This window comes from Panthera uncia (genome assembly GCF_023721935.1).
Source record: "Panthera uncia isolate 11264 chromosome A3 unlocalized genomic scaffold, Puncia_PCG_1.0 HiC_scaffold_11, whole genome shotgun sequence".
NCBI classification, from domain to species: Eukaryota; Metazoa; Chordata; class Mammalia; order Carnivora; family Felidae; genus Panthera; species Panthera uncia.
Genome location: NW_026057578.1, coordinates 5622244 through 5641504, shown reverse-complemented (window position 1 = coordinate 5641504; position 19261 = coordinate 5622244). Strand labels below are relative to the sequence as shown.

At 43.1% G+C, this 19261-nt stretch overlaps 1 protein-coding gene, 1 long non-coding RNA gene and 1 other non-coding gene across 3 annotated transcripts in view; 2 read left to right on the top strand and 1 right to left on the bottom strand.

Moving 5' to 3' along the window:
- Positions 1-4547, bottom strand: part of LOC125936469 (uncharacterized) — a 10172-nt gene extending 5625 nt beyond the window's left edge. Inside the window, exons 1-2 of the long non-coding RNA XR_007462025.1 lie at positions 4425-4547; positions 3864-3982 (exon numbers count right to left, since the gene is read on the bottom strand). This is a non-coding gene — a long non-coding RNA (uncharacterized LOC125936469). The remainder of the gene's footprint in view (positions 1-3863; positions 3983-4424) is intronic.
- On the top strand, positions 1891-2036 carry LOC125937216 (U4 spliceosomal RNA). Its single transcript, XR_007462304.1, has one exon. It is a non-coding gene; the product is annotated as a U4 spliceosomal RNA (small nuclear RNA).
- A 53-nt stretch (positions 4548-4600) lies between the features above and the next one.
- SPO11 (SPO11 initiator of meiotic double stranded breaks) lies at positions 4601-17480 on the top strand. Its single transcript, XM_049650580.1, has 13 exons — positions 4601-4815; positions 6970-7083; positions 8362-8450; positions 8867-8933; positions 9156-9264; positions 9816-9902; positions 10614-10650; positions 10985-11094; positions 12516-12615; positions 12930-12967; positions 13906-13982; positions 16188-16299; positions 16805-17480. Exons 1-13 carry the CDS (start codon positions 4685-4687, stop codon positions 16922-16924), a joined length of 1191 nt encoding a protein of 396 aa, XP_049506537.1. The 5' UTR covers positions 4601-4684; the 3' UTR covers positions 16925-17480.
- The last annotated feature ends 1781 nt before the right edge of the window (positions 17481-19261 follow it).

Here is a 19261-nt window from a genome sequence, read left to right as displayed (position 1 = left end):
GAAGGAAGGAAGGAAGGAAGGAAGGAAGGAAGGAAGGAAGGAAGGAAGAAGGGTGGGAGGGAGGGAAGGGAGGGAGGAAGGAAGGAAGGAAGGAAGGAAGGAAGGTCCAAGCAAGACCAGTCAAGCCCCTAAATCTAATTTCCAACTTACAGGAAATACCAGGGACAGAAAAACATGTTAAATGACACCACAGGGGTGCGATCCACAAACTGTTAATTGCGTGAAACACTCTGGGACAAAACTCGGTATCTTCAACAAATAAATGGCAAGGAAGGAAAGCGGGGGGGGGGGGGGGGGAGGTGTAGAATTAAGGAAATTTAAGAGCTGTATCAGCCAACAGCCATGAAGGGATGGGCCTTATCTGCACCTTGATGAGAAGAAACTATAAAAACAATTCGTGGAATAACTGGGGACATTTTAGCAGTGACAGAATATTAGGAAGTATTAAAGGATGATTGTAAAATATGCTCTTTTTGGTATGAAAATGGGATTATGGTTTTTTTTTTTTTTTAGTTTTTAAATGTTTATTATTTTTGAGACAGAGAGAGAAAGAGAGAGAGAGGGAGAGAGCCAGTGCACTTGAGCGGGGGAGGGCCAGAGAGAGAAGGAGACACAGAATCCGAAGCAGGCTGCAGGCTCCAAGCTGTCAGCACAGAGCCCGACGCAGGGCTCGAACCCACGAACCATGAGACCGTGACCTGAGCAGAAGTCAGATGCTTAACCAACTGAGCCACCCAGTCACCCCAGGATTATAGTTATTTTTAAAAGAGTCCTTATTTTTTAGAGATGCGCGTTCAAATACTTAAGATGAAATAATACGACGCCTAGGATTTGCTTCCAAATAATCTGGAGGGAGGGTTGGGAAGGGGGTGGACGTAGATGGAAAGGTTTGGCCAGAGTCACAGAAGCTCATGCTGGGTCCCTGGGGGTACATATTACAGCACACTCTCTTTCTCAAACAAACAACTTCCAGGCCTTCATCAGTAAGATAACCCACAGGCTCACGAATATTTTGCTGATCTTATTGGCATCATCTTCCTTGTATTGATCGGCTTTACATCATATATCCTGTTCTATAATCACCCTGCCTACGAAAAATGAATGAATCCGTTCATCAGCACCAAATGACCTCGACTTTGAGGCAATAGGATATAGCAGCTCACAGCACAGACACTGTTCTTGTCAGATCAGAGCTTTGTCAGATGCCTCTCTGTGAAGCCAGGAGTTCGGATTGTACTTCTTTGAGCCTCGACTTTCTCCCCATACAATGAAAGGCAGGAAATGAGATTTCGTGCATGGAGTTCGGCTCAGGGTCTGAGCATCAGCAAACCGCAGTTATTATTATGGCCGGTGGCAGAATCCCAGGAGAATGTAGCGTCTTATTCATATAAAAAAGGATGCTTATGTGGGCATGTGCAGAAAGATGTACAGAAATACTACAAGTAGATAACAGACAGAATCCCGCAAGGCGTCATTCATTCATTCGCTCCACAAATACTGCTGAGTGCCTTCTGTGTGCTGGGCACAGTGGAACTGTGGGGTACCGGATGGGCTCAGTCCCTGGGGTTGACAGGGTAGAGGAATGCAGGCATGTGGAGACAGGGGGCACCAAGGGTCAAGACTTGGGGGTGGTCCAGGGAGATCCAGACGGACATCTGAAGGATACAGGAGAATTAGCAAAGCTGGCTTTAGGGGAGGGAGGGCGGAGAGTAGGAGAGAAAGAAGACAAAACATTCCAAACTGCTAGAGAGCATGTGCAAAGGCCCCGGGGCGAGAAGGAATCCTTCCAGGGTCCGGAGGATGGCAGAGTGCAGAGTAGGACAAATGAAGGTAAGGCAGTGAGTAGATGCTGGGAGAGGGGCTGCCTTTCACTTTCATCTCATACCTTCAGGCTCTGCGCGGGGGCAGTATTGTAGCCAACGAGGTTTATCCGAGGCGCAATTATTGCTAATTGAAAACGCTTCTCATTTTGTAATTTCTGAATTATGTAAATATTTTACGAAAAGCATATATCTTTCTTATAATTTTTTAAAAGCGAAAAAAACCCCATACATACAAAATAAAAACACCTGATAAAGCCCCCCAAATAAAGACATTATTGTGGAATTTACCTTTTTTTTCCCTCAACACTCTATATGATGTTAAAATCCACTTACAGCTGCTGAAGAAGCCACCTTGCTTAAACGTAACAAGTGGGGCATCGTCTCCTGTCCAGTTTGCTAGAAAGGCCTCCCCATCCTTCCCTACAATCATTGTGCCTAACTTGAATAATGCTCCTTTCCAGCCCACTCGGAGGTTCTGGCCCTCAGACAAGCTTCCGGATGTCAGGTTGGGTTCGGAGGAAAGGCCCACTAGTAGGGTGTAGGGGGAAAGCTTTTCATTTTCCCAAGAGCAGCTTGAGTGCGGCTTTGTGACCCTTCTCTGTCCCTGTGCCAAGCACAGCTGGCCAGCAGGTAGGCAGAATCCCATACCAAGACTGCCCCGCAAAGCGCAAAGGGCATTTGCCAAGTTTCATTTGCGATCCGTTGCCAGGGGCGGAATCGGTTTTTCTGGTTTCCTCGCAGGGCCCCGGGGCTGGGCTAGTTGACTTTGATGTGAAGGTGGTGGGCACAGGGCAAGTCGCCTGAGTGCAGGCTGGATACCTGAAAGCCTCCTGCAAAGACAGCTAACGCCTCCCGCTTTGGTCTGCCGCGGTGGGAACACAGCGAGGCCTTTCAAGTCTGCCCCTTGTGGCTTCTCCCTGCAGGAATGCCAAGTTTATTACGGGTTGTTCCCTTCTCGGTGTCGATCCCCTCCCCTCCCCGTGCCCCTGCCCAGCTCAGGACTTTTCATAGATCTGGTGAGGCCGCCGGCTCCTGGCTGAGCCTAGCGCTCTGTGATACAGAACGGCCTGTCCTCGCGAGAGCCAGAGACAGCTGGACAGATGGTTCTAGTCCCAGGAGAGAGGCACTTCCCAGCAGACAAGCCTAGCTGGTGTCACTGACTTGCCCTCTCCCTTCAAAGGCCTTTTGTTTCTTCCTCGTTGGGGATGATAAATTAGAGTGGCACCGCCCTCATCCCAAAGTGGAGAGAACTGAGGCCAGAGGGGTAATTCTATCACCAGAGAAGCCTCTACAAATTACACTACACATTCCCCAGCCAGACCTGTAGTGGTGCCTCCTGTCCCCATGATACAAAGCTTGAATCCGGGGTCACGATTTCGCTCTCACCCCTGTTACATACCAGAGTGCAATCTTGCACCAGCTGATGGCTCCCCAAGCCTCGGTTTCTTCCTCGGTGAAATGGGGGTAATGATTTTTACCTCTTAGCGTTGTTGATTTCAACACACCCTGCCAACTTGATTACTCAAGCCTTCACTTATCTATCCCCTCCTTAGATGGTGAGCTCCCAAAGGGCAAGGACTCTGCCTGCCTTGTTCACAGCAGTGTCCTCATTCCGACAATTCCTAGCTCAGGGCAGGCAGTAAGGAAGTATTTGTGATAATAATAATAACAAAGGCCCTCAGTTCAGTGCCCATTATGAACAGAGGGGGTTCATTGTCATTTCTGACAGCAAAGCAGTTTTTAGTTTCAAAACTATCAAATACCCAGCAAGTGAGGGAATAAAGTGGTTTTCTGGAGCGGGCCTGCTGTCAGGTGGCTCTTCCGTGGCAAAGCCCTCAGGCTCCCATCCATGTAGGACCAGGCCCCCAGAGGCCTGGGACCTACCTTGCTTTAGGGTCTCTCCCCACTGTCCTCTCTCTCAAGGGCACCATTCCCCCTGAAGCAAGAGTCCTTCTCTGGGGCTTTGGAATTCCTATCTTCTGCTCAAAGGTTTCAAGAGAGGGTGGGGGGCTGGGGGGGGGGGGGAGAGACACAACTCACCAATCTCCAATCTGCCAGGCAAGGGTGTGGTCCAATGTGAGGATTGCTAGATGAAATACTGGATGTCGGAAAACTTTTAGTAAGAGTATGTCCCAAAGATGGCATGGGACCTAGCTATCCTTTAAAAAAAAAAAAAAAAGTATTTGTTGTTTATCTGAAATTCAAATTTAACGGAGCGGCCTGTATTTCAATTTGCTAAACCTGGCGATCCTTGCAAGTGATCAAGCTGGGATGTTACCATAGCCCGACTGAGCTGTGAACCTCACTTCCTCCTCGCCTGCTAAAGCGCCATGACCACATCAGGAACCTCCTGGGACGGTTAGGAGAATTAAGAAAGAGGCCGCTCTATGAATGTTGGTAAGGCCAGGAGATTTGTTTGCCCTGATCACAGCTGAACCCAGTGCCTAGCACCGCATCTGGTGTACAGGTGGATCACCAGAACTATGTCTTTTAATGAAAAACTGCTGGTACGATTTTCCCTAGATACCACCCTCCCCCCAAATAACCCATAAATCCATTTCAAGGAAAACCGGGTCCCACAGTCCAAACATGGGTCCCTACCGGGCCCATCACTTTGCCTCCCGAGGTGGGACCGCACCCGATCGAGCCCTGCTCAGCTGCGAATTCAAGTCGGTGAGAGTCGTCATGCGCAGGCGAGAGTCGTTACACGCCTGCCTGGGCAGTGCGCATGCGCAGTCGCAGCCAGAAAGCCGACGAAGGGCTCGCGCCGCCAGGGAGCATGCGCAGCAAGCAGCAGGGAGGGCCGTCGCGGGCGCTGGTGGGGTTCCTGCGCTTGGCGCTTCCTGTCGCTGTCGGCCCCCATGGCCTTTGCGCCGGTGGGGCCTGAGGCCTCGTTCTTCGAGGTTTTGGACCAACACAGGGCTTCGCTGCTGGCCGCCCTGAGGAGAGGCGGTGGGGAGCCCGCGGACAGGGGGACGCGCCTGGCCTCGAGGTAGAAGGGCTCCTTGCGGGGCGCGCAGGCCGGGCGGTTAGCAGCGGGGTCCGCGGGGGTCCCCAGTCGCCCCGGGGTGGGGGCGTGAGGCGCTCCGGGGGGACGTGGCTGGGGCCCCTTCCCTTCTCCCTTGAGATGCTGAGGTGTTGAGGCCACAGGACGACGTCCTTCACAGGCCACCCATGAACCCTGACGGAAGCGCTCCATCTCCTCCGCTCTCGGCTCTCACTTTGAACTCAAAAAGCCTCGTGACAGAGCCCCTCCCCCCTTGTTTTCTAGAATGTTCGCCATCTAGAATGTTCCAGGAGCGTCCCCACAGCCAGGCTCGCAGGTTTCCTAAGATTCTCTGCAGTCGGGGAGTTTAGGCTGACCTAAACTTTGGCTTTGTCTTTGTTAGAAAAAAAAAAATTTTTTTTTTTTTTTATTGGAGAGCATTTTAACCTAAAAAGCTTTCAGGATTGTGGGGGTGGAGGCGGGGGTGGGGAAGAGAAAGGGAACATGAATGTTGGGAGTTGCCGCTCGCTTAGGGGGTTGTAGCAAAGTGAAGGAGAAGGGGTTTACCCTACGACAAGGATTTACTTAACTTGGAAGTGGAGGGGATGTTCGCGCCTCAATGAAAACCAAAGCAGTTGGCGGCTTGGCTTAGTTGGTTAGGGTGAGATGTTGATGAAATCATTACGGAGCGTCTCCAGCTACTCAACTTGGAATGAACTATAGAGACTATGTTCTGGATCGTTTTTGCCTAAAGTGCCCTGTTGTTCTTTTCCTAGGTCGGCTTTTGTGGTTTATCGGCAAAGTTTGTTTTGTTTTTGTTTTTCGGCGTTTGCTTGTTTTGAGAGGAGGGGGAGGGGCAGAGAGAGAGGGAGAGAGAGTCCCGAGCAGGCTCGACGCTGGCAACGCAGATCCCACCGCCCGGGTAGATCCCATGAAGCATGAGGTTACCGCCCCAGCCGAAATCAAGAGTCAGAGTCTTAACCCACTGAGCCGTCCAGGCCCCCCTCCGCAAAGTTTTTCAGCCTAAACAAATTACCGGCGTATTTTTAAGACTAAGCCGACTACCAGAAGCAAAACAGAACAAAACAAAACGAACAACAACAGAAGTGGAATACCTACAAGCAAACCAATTTTTATGAAACTAGTTTGGGAGAGAAGTGATGAGGGTGAGGGGAAGGAGGGCACGGAAGTCCCGTGTTTACGGTTCCGATGTAAAGTAATCTAATTGTATTTTCAGGTTTGTCACAGCGTTAATCTTGCAACTTTTTTTTTTTTCCCCCAAACTGGAAAAATGAATCAGATATGTGAGTCCGTTTTTCTCTCCCCATTAGAAAATACTGATTCTTTTGAAACTTACTTTCTGATTTGTGCATTTTCAAAGCAAGCTCTGACGTTTCTGTGGAAACTAGAACATTCTACATTTTGCCCATTTTCTACATTTAATTTGATCTCCCTTCTTAGGCAGCACGCTAATGGTATTTATAACCGAACGACATTTTTTGAAGCTGATGGCTTGTGAAATTAAAAGTCAGCTCACAGAAAACTGGGCTAAGTCTTAATATTTTGCTGTAAAGTGGTGTAATGGTTTTGCCAAGTCTTTTCATGGTAGTGATTAAACTTTTTTCTCATTCTATCACTAAAATTCAAAAGGGCAGATTTAAGGCATGAGATCAATCGGGGCGATGTGCTACAACAAATACTGCTTTTGGAATGTTTTTGCATTGCATTTTTTGGGGAAGAGATTCAACTCAAAGCCAATATTCCATCATTTTTAATTAAAACAGTTATCAGCAGTATTTCAAGCCAACAAGTTTGGATTTAAGTAGGTTAATATGACGAGATGTAAAATATATTTATAAATTCTATTGTCTAGTCATTAACACTGTCTAAAAGGGAGATTTTAGTTCAATTGTAACTATTTGGGAAGTAAAATTACAAGCAAATGAAATTTCTCTGTAAGTAACTGCTATCCATACAGTTGTTTTAATGCAATGCTGATGTCAAAAGCGAGAGAGAGTGGTATAGAGGGGAAATTACCTAGTCTTAAAAAACAATCAAGGAGACAAGAACTTACTTTAGTGTTGATCTGGGGGAATGGTACATGTTGTAAAAGGCCTAATTTAGAATTAAGATTGAATCATAATGTGTTTCTTGTTTCAGTTCTGAGGTTCTTGCATCTATAGAAAGTGTTATTCAAGACGTCATCACCAGCCTGGCAAGAAATAAAGCTCCCGTGTTCACAATAGACAACAGATCAAGCTGGGAAAATATAAAGTGGGCATGTTGCCTTTTTAATTTTTAAATACAGTTATCTATGTCATTATTTTAATTTACTCGAGTTAGAGTCCTAGTCCGATTTCATTCTTCTTACCGCCTTTACCCTTTCTGGAAGGATTTAAGGGTGCTTACAAAAACACGTACGTCGTAGGCAGGTCATTTAAACCAGAAGTGGATGTGGAAGGTAAGGCAAAGGGAAGCAATGCTAGGAACCGTGAAGGAAGCACCAAAAGAGGCTAGAAGTCGAAACGCATATGATGAAGTCTTACAGTCCTGCTAAAAATAGGCTCCAAACTTGGATCTAAGCTTTTCTAGCACTCAAAGCGGGGAAACACCACCGGGGGGATTCTGCAAAAATACTGTAAAAGTGAACTGCTTGCTCAGGGGAGCTACAACCAATCCTGATACTGAAATGAAAATAAATGTATCTGGAACATAGAGCACACTTCTGAGGCTCTTCCTCCTGGTTGATCTCCCCCCTGCTAAGTCATGTGTCCGAGAGGTTAAAATGAGCAAACAACTTTGTCAAAGCCTTCTGACCTACTCACATAGCTTGTTTTTTTTCCAGGGGCTCAGCCTGTAGAATCTAAATAGCAAAAAGCACTGTGGTAGCTCTCATAAGGGTTACAGAAACAGAATAAAAGTAATTTGGGGTCCCCTTACTCACTAAATGCTCTTTTACAGTCAGTAATTAATACAAACTGTAAACTTCTGAATCGCATTCTACATCATTTTGCAAGATAGGCTTCATCGAGTCCAGAAGCAGCGGAGACCTGGCCTATTTGCCTGGTGCCCTTCTGCCACCTTTAGGACAGGCCTGGGAGTTCAGTGTAACCACCTAACACAAATTGTCATTTCATTTAGTGTAACTTTGGAGATAAATCAGGAATACAATATTTCAAAACTTGTTAAATTGAGCAAAATTATTAAATGGGCAAAATAAGCAAAAATGCTAATAAAATTGTGAAATATTTGATAATAGTTTACATACAGTTGATGTCTTCCCAGGAAAGAAATAACACACATTATACTTAAAGGTACTTAATTCACGTATTTTAAACACTTTATTTTAGTACCTCTGTGTGTCGCAAAGCTAATTACCTAATTAACACCTGGAATTATCTAAGGTTATAAATGAAGTTGTCCTAAAGCTTCTGCTGAGAAGAAATAAAGATTTAGATTATGTGCGGAAGAGGACACTAAGTGTATGTTGTTTGGTGATTAGAAGTTAATTATTTTTTTTTTTTGTTTTATTACCTTTCAACAAAATGACAGGTTTGAAGATTCTGTGGGTCTTCAGATGGTCCCTCATTGTACTAGGAGAAAAATCAAAAGTGATTCACCAAAATCAGTTAAAAATTTTGGTAAATTAATCTTTCTTAGCTTTTAGGAATAAATAAGTTTGGTTGTTTTCTGGGTTTCAGTTGTTCCTAGTTGAATAATTTTAGTTGTTCTTTCATAGACCACCCTTACACCTGAAGTATAGTTACCGGAGCTTGCATTGTCAATAACCATGGAAATAGATTATAATTTCCAAATAGATTTGCAAGGTACATGAATCAGTGAAAAAGTGTTCTCTTGGTTTTGCTGTTCAGAGAGCAATTCATTTTATCTGATCCTTCAGGAAATTATTATTCTGTATTCAATACTTCTATTTTGGAATGACAGTTTTTTTAATGTCATGGATAGTAACGGGGGCAGTTGAAATCTTTGATAGCAGTATGTTTTGAATTAATAAGAGAAATGATGAGTAACTTGTTTGTTGCATCTTATCTTGCAGCTCTCATTCTTAAAATATTGTCCATAATTTATAAATTGGTACAGAGCAACACTTACGCAACCAAAAGGTAAATACTTGTTTTGGTAAATTGCTAAGACACAATGTGAGAGTTAGTTTAGATTAACTCCTATTATGTTTTGAAATGGTACATAAAAGCCACAGTCTACTGTGGGTAAAAAATTACTTTCTTTATATGTTGTGTTTCATCCAATTAAAGCTTCCTACAAATAATACTCCAATACTGCAAAGAGAACATGGCTAATTAAAAATATATATTTAATTTTCATAGAGACATATATTATACCGACAGCCAACTTTTTGGTAACCAGACGGTTGTGGACAATATTATCAATGACATTTCTTGTATGTTAAAAGTGCCGAGGATGAGTCTACATATAGTAAGTACCATTAAATACAAAACTGTTTTTTTTAAATAGAAGATTTGCGGGGCACTGGGTGGCTCAGTTGGTTAAGCGTCCAGCTCTTGGTATCAGCTCAGGTCATGATCTCACTGTTTGTGGGATCGAGCCCCATGTCAGGCTCTGTGCTGACAGCATGGAACCTGTTTGGGATTCTCTCTCTCCCTCTCTCGCTGTCCCTCCCCCTCTCAAAATAAGTAAATAAACTTAAAAAAATATAAGTTTGTGTAAAATTATAATAGAAAAATAAATGTAATCTGTGCCTTTTTCTGATATTATTTGGTACTACATTTTTCTCACTATGAATTTAAATGATCGACTCTCAATATATTTCCTTGGATGAATGGACCAAAACAGGTGAATTACTAAATATTTTTTATTCCTAAACACCTTATGTATTTTCTCCTTCACGTCTTAAATTCCAATCGGAGCTAAAACACATGTAGTCAGGTGGGTGAGCATGAGGATTGACTTAGCAGTATAAAGTATGTTAGTGAAAAAGTGTTCAAGTATGGCTATTATTTTTTCAGTCATCCACATCAAAAGGTTTAATTGCTGGCAACTTAAGGTATATGGAGGAAGACGGAACCAAAGTGCACTGTACCTGTGGTACAACAGTAAGCATATTGATGTTTTCACATGCTTTAACTCCCTTGCAGATCCTTGTTTTTGAAATGTGCTTTATTTCCTGCTTTCTTATGTAGTTTGGAGTTTAAGATTTTCAAATAAAACTGAATGGTGAGTAGGCATATGCTTTCTGGGCCTGCACATTACATAGTTTCAGAATACGCCAATTGTCCAATGTCATAGTGAAATAAACAAAGATATGCTTTCCTTCAAAAAAAAAAAAAACGTACCTTTGTTTTCAGGTAGAACGTAGCTTGGCTATCTTAGCATGATTCTTTATGTAATCTTTACACAGTTTTCTGGTTCTGAAATTGATACCTTTAATGCTAAACTGTTTGTTAGGCTTGGGCACCTAGAAAGCCCACAGCACTAGCATGCACAGCAGTCTAGAAACACACAAGACGACACTCATGGCCTCTAAGAGAAGGAGGCCTTAAATTTCATCCCTTTCTGCTGCCTAAGCCGGATCTCCACAAAGCTTCCAAGAGATTCTCACCTGCAAGGAAGTAGTTTGAGTGGCGTGTCTGTTTTCTTACTGAGGAGTATATCTGTTTCCTACTGTTTCTTTTCTGAGGAGTAAACCTCTGATGCCTGGTATATCCAGAGGAAAATGAAAATGTAGGGCTTCTGTGATAAATTTTTTGAATGTGGTTATACTTGCTTTTTATTTAAAATAAAAGCTATCTTGTTTTGTTATTTAGGCTGTTGCCGTGCCATCTAATATTCAAGGTATTCGAAGTATCCTTTGAGTGGGGAAACTAGTTAAGCTCATAGGGCATTCATTCATTCATTCATTCGATAGACCAAGCCTTCATAATGTGTAACCATCAAGCTAGACCCTATCGTGGTCAAGACGAACACACATGGTTTCTGCTTTACGATTCTTGTAGGAGCTCCCCAACTAGTAGGAGAGACAGATATCTAGATACGTGAATCGGCCTATATAGTTGAGGGTAAAAAGGAAAATACTGTATCTATAGCTGCTTTTGAATGGATTTATGTGGCATCATCATTTAGTTGGTGATTAAATTGCAATACTCCTGCCTTCAAATTATCAGCCTTAACGTCACAGATATAATGACAGATGCAAAATTTCTGTTAATTGTGGAAAAAGATGCGACCTTTCAGCGACTCCTGGATGACAACTTTTGCAACAGGATGTCTCCGTGCATTATGGTTACGGTATGTTACCTACCTTGACCTCGATTCCAAGGCTAGCACGCTACTTTGGGGATTGGCCGGAGGGGTTTATGGCATCTGTGCAGCTTGCTCAACGTTCTGTCAGCAATATGGTGTATCTTTTATGGTTGTAGAGTAAAAATTTCCAAGGTGTTTATTTTTTTTTCATTTTTTAAAAGATTTTTTAAATGTTTATTTCTGAGAGAGACAGAGCGTGAGTGGGGGAGGGACAGAGAGAGAGGGAGACACAGACTCCGAAGCAGGCTCCAGGCTCCGAGCCGTCAGCCCGGAGCCCCACGTGGGGCTGGAACGCACCAACCGTGAGATCGTGACCTGAGCCACCCAGGTGCACCCCAGTGTGTTTATTTAAGCGTCCTCAAATCTGACTAAAATCAAGGTGGTGCTCCCAATTCTTAAATACCAGCAATTTTCCAATATCGCAGTGAGTTTACACAGGCTCTCAGTCACCCACTCGCCATTCCCCTACCACCGCGGTGTCAGCTGTGATACGGTAACACTGGGGCTGTGGGGAGGAGAGGACTGAACGCACAAGAGCTGCTCTGTTCTGCCTCCCGTGGGTTTGTGTATCATGTAATTGCATTAATTCCATCAAAGGGAGCCTGATTCTGTGTACATATATATACGCGCCCAAAACGGCCAAGAACGCAGAAGTATACGTTGAGATGACACACAGGCGGCCACAGGCATCAGTCAGCAGAGGGGGGTAAGCTTTCTGCTACAGGGTAGTGTGGGAGAAGTTGATGAAACTGGGATAATCAGGGCCCCCCGGGTGGCTCAGCCAGTTGAGTGTTCAACTCTTGAGTTCAGCTCAGGCCATGATCTCGGGGTTCTTGGGTTCGAGCCCTGTGTAGGGCTCTGTGCTGACAGTGCAGAGCCTGCTTAGGATTCTCTCTCTCTCTCTCTCTCTCTCTCTCTCTGACTCTCCCCTGCTCACTTTCTCTCTCTCTCTCAAAAATGAGTCAACTTAAAAAAAAAACAAAACTGGCGTAATCCGCGACACCTGCTGGACCAAGGCAGCGTGAGGCGTGTGCAGCGCTGCCTCCCCGTGTCCCTGTTGTTACCTGTTTCGGCTACTTGCCATCTCGAATAGTTTTTGCCATCTCGAATGAGACAGCAGCGAACATCTTTATAGGCGTCCGACTTGTTGTTATTCCCGTTTCTGCCGAAACGTTGCCTTAGGATTATTTCCCAGGACTGGGATAGTAGAGTCATAGTTATGAATGTACGTGGGCCTTTTTCCCTCTGTTGTGTAGACTGCATTTTTTTCAGTCTACACCAGTCTTCCACCTGAAATTTAAAGTACTCTAACTTTTTAACTTCTAAAGTATTAATAGAATAAGGAAAAGATTTTGTCATTTTCTTCTGCTGGAACTAAAGTTGCGTCATTCCAATCTTGCTTTTAGGGAAAGGGGGTACCTGATCTGAACACGAGACTTTTAGTCAAGAAGCTGTGGGATACGTTTCACATTCCTGTCTTCACTCTTGTGGATGCCGACCCACACGGTGACTTATCGTTGGGGATGATTGGAAGCAGTTGTCTTAACTAAATCCTGTTTACAGTATTCATAGTTGTGCTCTTCTGCTCTTAGAACACTTCCGTAGATTTCTGTAAAAGAATATGGTTATTAGATTAAAATTAATGACTCTAATCACGTGAGGCAATTTCTTGCTATTTTTGCCATAGGAAGCCAAACCATAAGTTTTTTATTGGTAGTATCTGTGAAAATAAGAATTACAGATGTTACATATAGCGTTGATGATGATCTAACCTGCAATATACAAAGAAACTAATTGTAAAGGTAACTTTCTTTTAACAGGCATAGAAATAATGTGCATCTATAAGTATGGCTCTATGGTGAGTAGAGAGAAGTATTTTTCCTCTCCTACTGTTGAGGTAGTTCATAGTCATCAGAGTGATTGTTGTATCCACATATTGGCCCCTTGTTAGCTGAGGACCCCCAAAATGTACAGGGGAGCTACTCTCCTAGTCTGAGGCCATTCTGTTTCAGTGGCCGTGATTCCAGCTTCTGGCATGCCAAACGTGACCACAGATGACAGAATGGGATTAGCTGTGGGCAAGAGGCATTATTATCTTCCGCTCTCCCAGCCTGTTCTAGTGACTGCGGGGCCTCACCGTAACAACAACGTCTCATTGCCAGATAAACTCTGGAAGTTATATACAGCCTTGAATTCTGACGTTGCCCGTTCCCTTCACTCCCACCAGATGGTAAAATGAAAACATTTCCAAATTCCACCCCCGGAGTCCCCAGCTACCATATATCAGTGGTTCTCAATGTACGGTCCCAGACAAGCAGTGTTAGCATTACCGGGGAACTTGCTAGAAATGCGTATCTCGGTCCCCATCCAGGCCTCCTGAATTGGAATGTCTAGGGTTGGGCCCCAAGTGATTCTGTTGCATGATAAAGTTTGGGAACCACTGGTATGCACGTGGAGTATCCCTGACGTATATGACCTACATATTGACATAAAAGGGATAGTGAAGCAAGATGTTAAAATATAGAACCACAAACAACAATAAATGCAGGTCAGAGAGGTTATTTATGGTTTCACTTTATATAAAACCAATGTGGAAATACTAGAGCAGTTTTAAAACCTTCACTGAAAGCCCAGTTTAGCAAAACTCTTGGTGATTTCCTTAGTTCCATAGGCTCAGGGCATGTGAAGTCTTTAGTACTCGTCTTTCTTAATGTGTAAAAAATTAGGCTGCACGAACAAGTATGCTAGCTGTCTGCATTTTAGCCTCACCCAATGTACTTTTGTTCTTTATTTTAGGCGATGTCTTTTGAAGCCCATAATCTCACAGTTCCAGCTATTAGATGGCTTGGTCTCCTCCCTTCTGATATTAAACGGTTAGATGGTTTTAGTAAAATCAGGGTGTTTGAAATGATGACTCATCATAATATGTAACAACGAGCCTAAAAAGCCACTACGAGGGAAAGCTCTTCGTGTGTCGTCTTTATGTTGTTCACTGTGACTCAGGGTTAGAGAATCAGGAGTTAAAGTCACCATGTCTGTTTCAATTTCTAAAACTTCAATGAATTTGGTTAATTGAACTCTCAGCTGGAACGTATTTTTTGTTTTACCTTTACGGTTAAGAGATTTTGTGGCATTTTTATACTCAAAGTAGAAGACATCGCATGTAGTTAAATGGTAATAATTGACAACATCATTGGTTGCACCTGAATCCATTTTACCATAGATGTAAATTTTTTAATTTCATGAGAAAATCTCATTTTAAGATTACTTAAAGTTTGGGAGCCTCAATTTTGGCGAGTTGAACATAACACGTTCACTATAGGAAAAATGTCATTATGTAACAAGATAAAAATCACCTACAGATGAACGGTGTTCGTTCATCTGTACGTTATTATTCACCCTTGTACGTTATTATTGCTCTCTGTACATAGCCCTCACTTTTTCACAAAAATGGGATCATACCCTGTTATTTTGTAATCTGCTCTCCTCACACAACAACACAATGAAATCACTTTTCCGTATCAAGAAATACAGTTCCGTGACCTCATTTTAACGTCCTCCGTTACTGAGTTCCAATTCTGGATGGACCAGTGTTTATTCAGCCAGTGCCTCATAGTCAGACGTTTGGGTGGTTTCCAAATAATCTGATAAATAGTGCTTTGATGGACCCTGCTGTAACTGAATCTCTGCCCACATCTTTAATTAGTCCCTTACTCCCGAAGGCTGAATTCCCAGAATTGCTGGGTCAAAGGGTATGCACATTTTTAAGACGTTGACTGCCCTCTGGATAGGTTAATTGTTTTCCCTGGAGAGTAAGAGCCCGCCTGTCCCTCAGCATAGGACATCATCACTGTTATTCATCTCTGCTTAATGTGATATTTAAAAATATTTTGTTGTTTTAATTGGCCGGCATGAATGAACTTGAGAACATGTTTATCGGATTTCTTTAAGCAGTGAGCAAACCTTGGTAACTGCTCCTTATTTCCTAAGTTTGGAACACGAACAGGTTTTGGGTGATTGCCACTTCTTCAAAAATGAGGGCATAAAACATTCAGTTTTTGATTTTTGAATAGTTACGTTCCAGTGACTCAGAGTTTTGTTCAGTTTGGTGTACGTGTATGGTCAAAATCCCTTCGGGGTGATCTGCCTGTATGAAAAGCTTTCCTAACAAATTCGGGACCAACGATCTGATAATTACTAAGGTGAAGGGCCTTGCAGAAACTGTAGCTGCGGCTCCTAAATTCCATCAGTGCCCTCAAAGCCACTCTAAATAAATGTACAACGAAGTAAGGGGAAAGATGTGATAGCTATGTAAACAGCTTCATGGGAAATCCTCTAGGCCCCCCTTTCTAATCAAATTGTCACCCTATCCGGGAGCTGCCACTGGCAACTGATCATAATTGTGGGGACATTGAGAACGACTGTTTGAAACTGGAGCTCTTCTGGGAAATCCAGGATTTGTCACTTCAAAAGTTAGTCTATACCATAAATCCTGGACTCCTCATGTTCTGTTTTTAAAACACACACCGAGAAAAAAAATTACAACCTGCTTCTCGAAAATTTAAAACTAGATATGCGCGCGCGCGCGTGTGTGTGCACACATGTGAAAAGAAGTGAGTGATAGACTAACTTCCTTGGCCCAGAAAATTCTCGATGAATGGCAAAGAATGAAGCGCTCAGTGGAGCCTAAGATCCCACAGTGAATCTTGCTGCTGGCCACACACATTAAATAGCTCACCGCTTCAAGGCCGTAGTGCTCTGGGAGCCACACTGGTGTCCACACGCTTGATGTGAGAGCACTGTTGGCATTAGTGTCTGTAACCAATGTCTGTGTTCTTCTTCTCACTGTCGTGTGAGTGTGATGTGAAGAAAAACAATTTAGAGCAGACTTCCACTGTGAACCCGAATACTTGCTGGTCTGGGACGTGCCAGATCCCCCCAAATTCTGAATTTAAAATAACTTGCTTATCTGTTATTTTAGAGTTTCTTGAAATAGTATAATAAATACAAACAAATATGTGTTCTTCAAGTTATAGGAACACTTTGTTTTTGCTGATTTTTTTCATATATTTTTCCAGATTAAATATACCTAGAGATACTTTAATTCCACTGACAAAACGGGACCAGATGAAACTGGACAGTGTCCTGAAAAGACCTTATGTTACTTGCCAACCATTTTGGAGAAAAGAAGTAGGTTTTTTTTTTTTTCTAAAATTCAAGTGTTGTATGTTTTATTGCCTTTAACTTCCATAGTGGCTATTCACATAGTATTTTGAAAATATCCTCCTTGAAATTTTATATTACCAACAACTAGCATAGGTGTTGTGTGGCGGTAAATGGTTGTTGAAACACTGAATTAGGAATGCCAATAGAGAAGATCAGCTGGATGGAGCTGATCTATTTATCCTCATCATAGTTGTATACCCATTGTCTATGGCTTTACCATAGCTTATGGGGATGTGGGGGAAGAAGAGAAAGAAATCAGAAAGACCCCAGACCATTCCTAGTTATCACACACAGCCATACTGGGTATTCTTCTGACATTTTTTGCTGTGACAGCTCTGGAATATTCTGGCTGATTCGAAAGCTATTGCTCACGGTTTTGGAGAATAAAACAAGTCTAGACTTACTAGTTTGAGTCAACAGAAGTGTCACACGGGACCCTGTTACGGCTGTACTTTACTTTTATTGGCAGATGGAAATAATGGCGGACTCTAAAATGAAGGCAGAAATTCAAGCTTTGACCTTCCTTTCATCAGATTACCTTTCCAGAGTGTACTTACCTAACAAATTAAAATTTGGAGGATGGATATAAAACGTATCACAATATACCTTGTGATTCCAAGAGGCTTTTCATTAGTTTTCAGTAGTAGATACTGTTGTGGAAAGAATGTATATTCTTAACTCTGTAGAGGTAAAAGAATTTTACGTTAGTTATATTTTTTGTCAAAACAGTTTTCTCTAGAAGTCTTTGTTTTGGCCTTCTCTGTAGAGATTGAGTTCTATCTTATGTTCTAAAGTAAATTATAAAAGAAATAGTAGAAGTTATTTTGACTTTTAAGTTTTACTTGAAAAAAAATGTGTACATGTCATCAAGGTCTACAGAAATACCTTACTTACTTTCTACAGTACGACTAATGTTAAGGCACGAAGTATCTTTTCAGTATCAAAACAAATAATAACCTAGATTTGAGAGGTTGCAGATGAATCACAGTGTCCGGCATTTCCTTTTTAGCTGCTTTTGGTTTTGTTTTGTTTTGTTTTTTCTTTTTCCTTCCTGGTGTAGGGGCTGTAGCCCATTCATTCACTTGTGAAAGTGGTAAAATTTATTATGAATAAATATTTGGGTTGATGCAGACCGAAGCACTTAATCTCGTTTCTGAGTATGCCTCTTATTAGTAATAATTTGTTTGAAGATTTCTCCAGGGCTTTATCCGTTCTCACCCCAAATCAAGTCCCCTGGCTTCCTCTCTAGTCCGTGTTTATGAAACATAGAACATGTTCGAGATTTGCAGAAGCCTCGAATTTTAATAAGGTCTTTCTGTGACAGTAAAGATTTGATCTTCTCCCCTCCTAACCCTATCTTAATTTTTCCAGAGTTGGGTTTTATGGCTTTATTCTCTACTTTCGGCAAGCTTTTCCCTGTATTGAAGAACTGCTTGTAATTATAAGCGAGAATATAGATTCATAGGAGAACAGAAATGTTGGTGATTTTATCGAGTGATGACGTTTCATCGATGATAGTAGTGGATACCATTTCTGAGAACTTACATGTGCTGATCACTGCTTACACGTGATCTTACTTAAGGCTTCCAAGAGCCCCGTCACGTCTGTAGTTAATTACATCTGCAGCTTACAGGTGAGAACACGGGGGATGTTGCTTCTCCCGGGACACGTAGCCAGGACATGGCAGAGAGGGGACAGTGACACTGCTTACCTCGAGAGTAGGACCAGCTACCGAATGTGTGGGGCCCGGGGCAAAATGTAATTGTAGGGTCCTCGTTCAAAAGTTAGCAGCAGGGAATTAAAGGGCCCTTGGGGCCCGCGTGACTGCACACCCACGAAGCTGGCCCTACCCAAGAGGTTCTGGTACATATTAAATGAGGTAATATAATAAGAAAATTAAGTACTTGTATAGCACTTACGCACCAGGTGTTTTCCTAGGTGCTTTTGAACATTAACGTCATCTTCACAGAAACTCTATGAGCTAGGGACTTTCATCAGCCCCCCTTACAGATAAGAGAACAAAGGTACAGAGATGCTAATAGCCTTTCCCAAAGTCACACGGCTACTAAGCAGCGGAGCTGGGACTCGAGGCTCCTGCTCTCATCACGACACCGGTACACGTGAAGGGCTCCGCGTGTGGAGCACGAGTGTGCACACTGCTCGGAGAAGGTCCACAGTTCTCGTTGGCTGGGGGCCGAGTCAGGTCCTCCTGATGCCAAGCCTGTAGTGTCAAAAATTATGTGATTTTCCGTGGTCGCCTCAGAACCAGGTATGTCATTTTGAGAATATTCTGTGAGGCTACCAAATTGCCTTGTGAGACTATCGCGAATTGTAAAGACACTTCTATAACTCACAAATTTTTCTTCGAATTTACACCCTACTTCCTTCCTTTACATCTCCTATCGCTGAACTTTGACATGTCGTGTAAAGGAGAACATTACTAACCTAGAAATACATGGTCAAGCTGCACGATGTCTGGATTCGTTCGGATAGACTATCAAATGGAAAGGAATGAAACATCTACAGTAGTCTAATTAAAGTTTGAAAATAGGGGCGCCTGGGCGGCTCAGTCGATTAAGTGGACAACTCCTGATGTCGGCGCAGGCCGTGATCTTGCGGTTTGTGAGGTGGAGCCCCAGGTCGGGCTCCACGCCGACAGTGCGGAGCCTGCTTGGGATTCTCTCTTTCTCTCTCTGCCTTTCCCTCTGCCCTTTCCCTGCACATGCACATGCGTGCCCTCTCTCTCTCAAAATAAGTAAACTTTAAAAAAGTTGGAAAATAAATTTGAAAGGGGCTTGCGGATACATTCAGTTTAGACAATTACAGTCATTTCAAGTTTATGATTGGAAATTTACTTAAAATACTTTTCAGTTATTTGGGAAAAGAAAATGGGAGGAGAGAATATTGCAGTTTCTGCAGAAGAAGC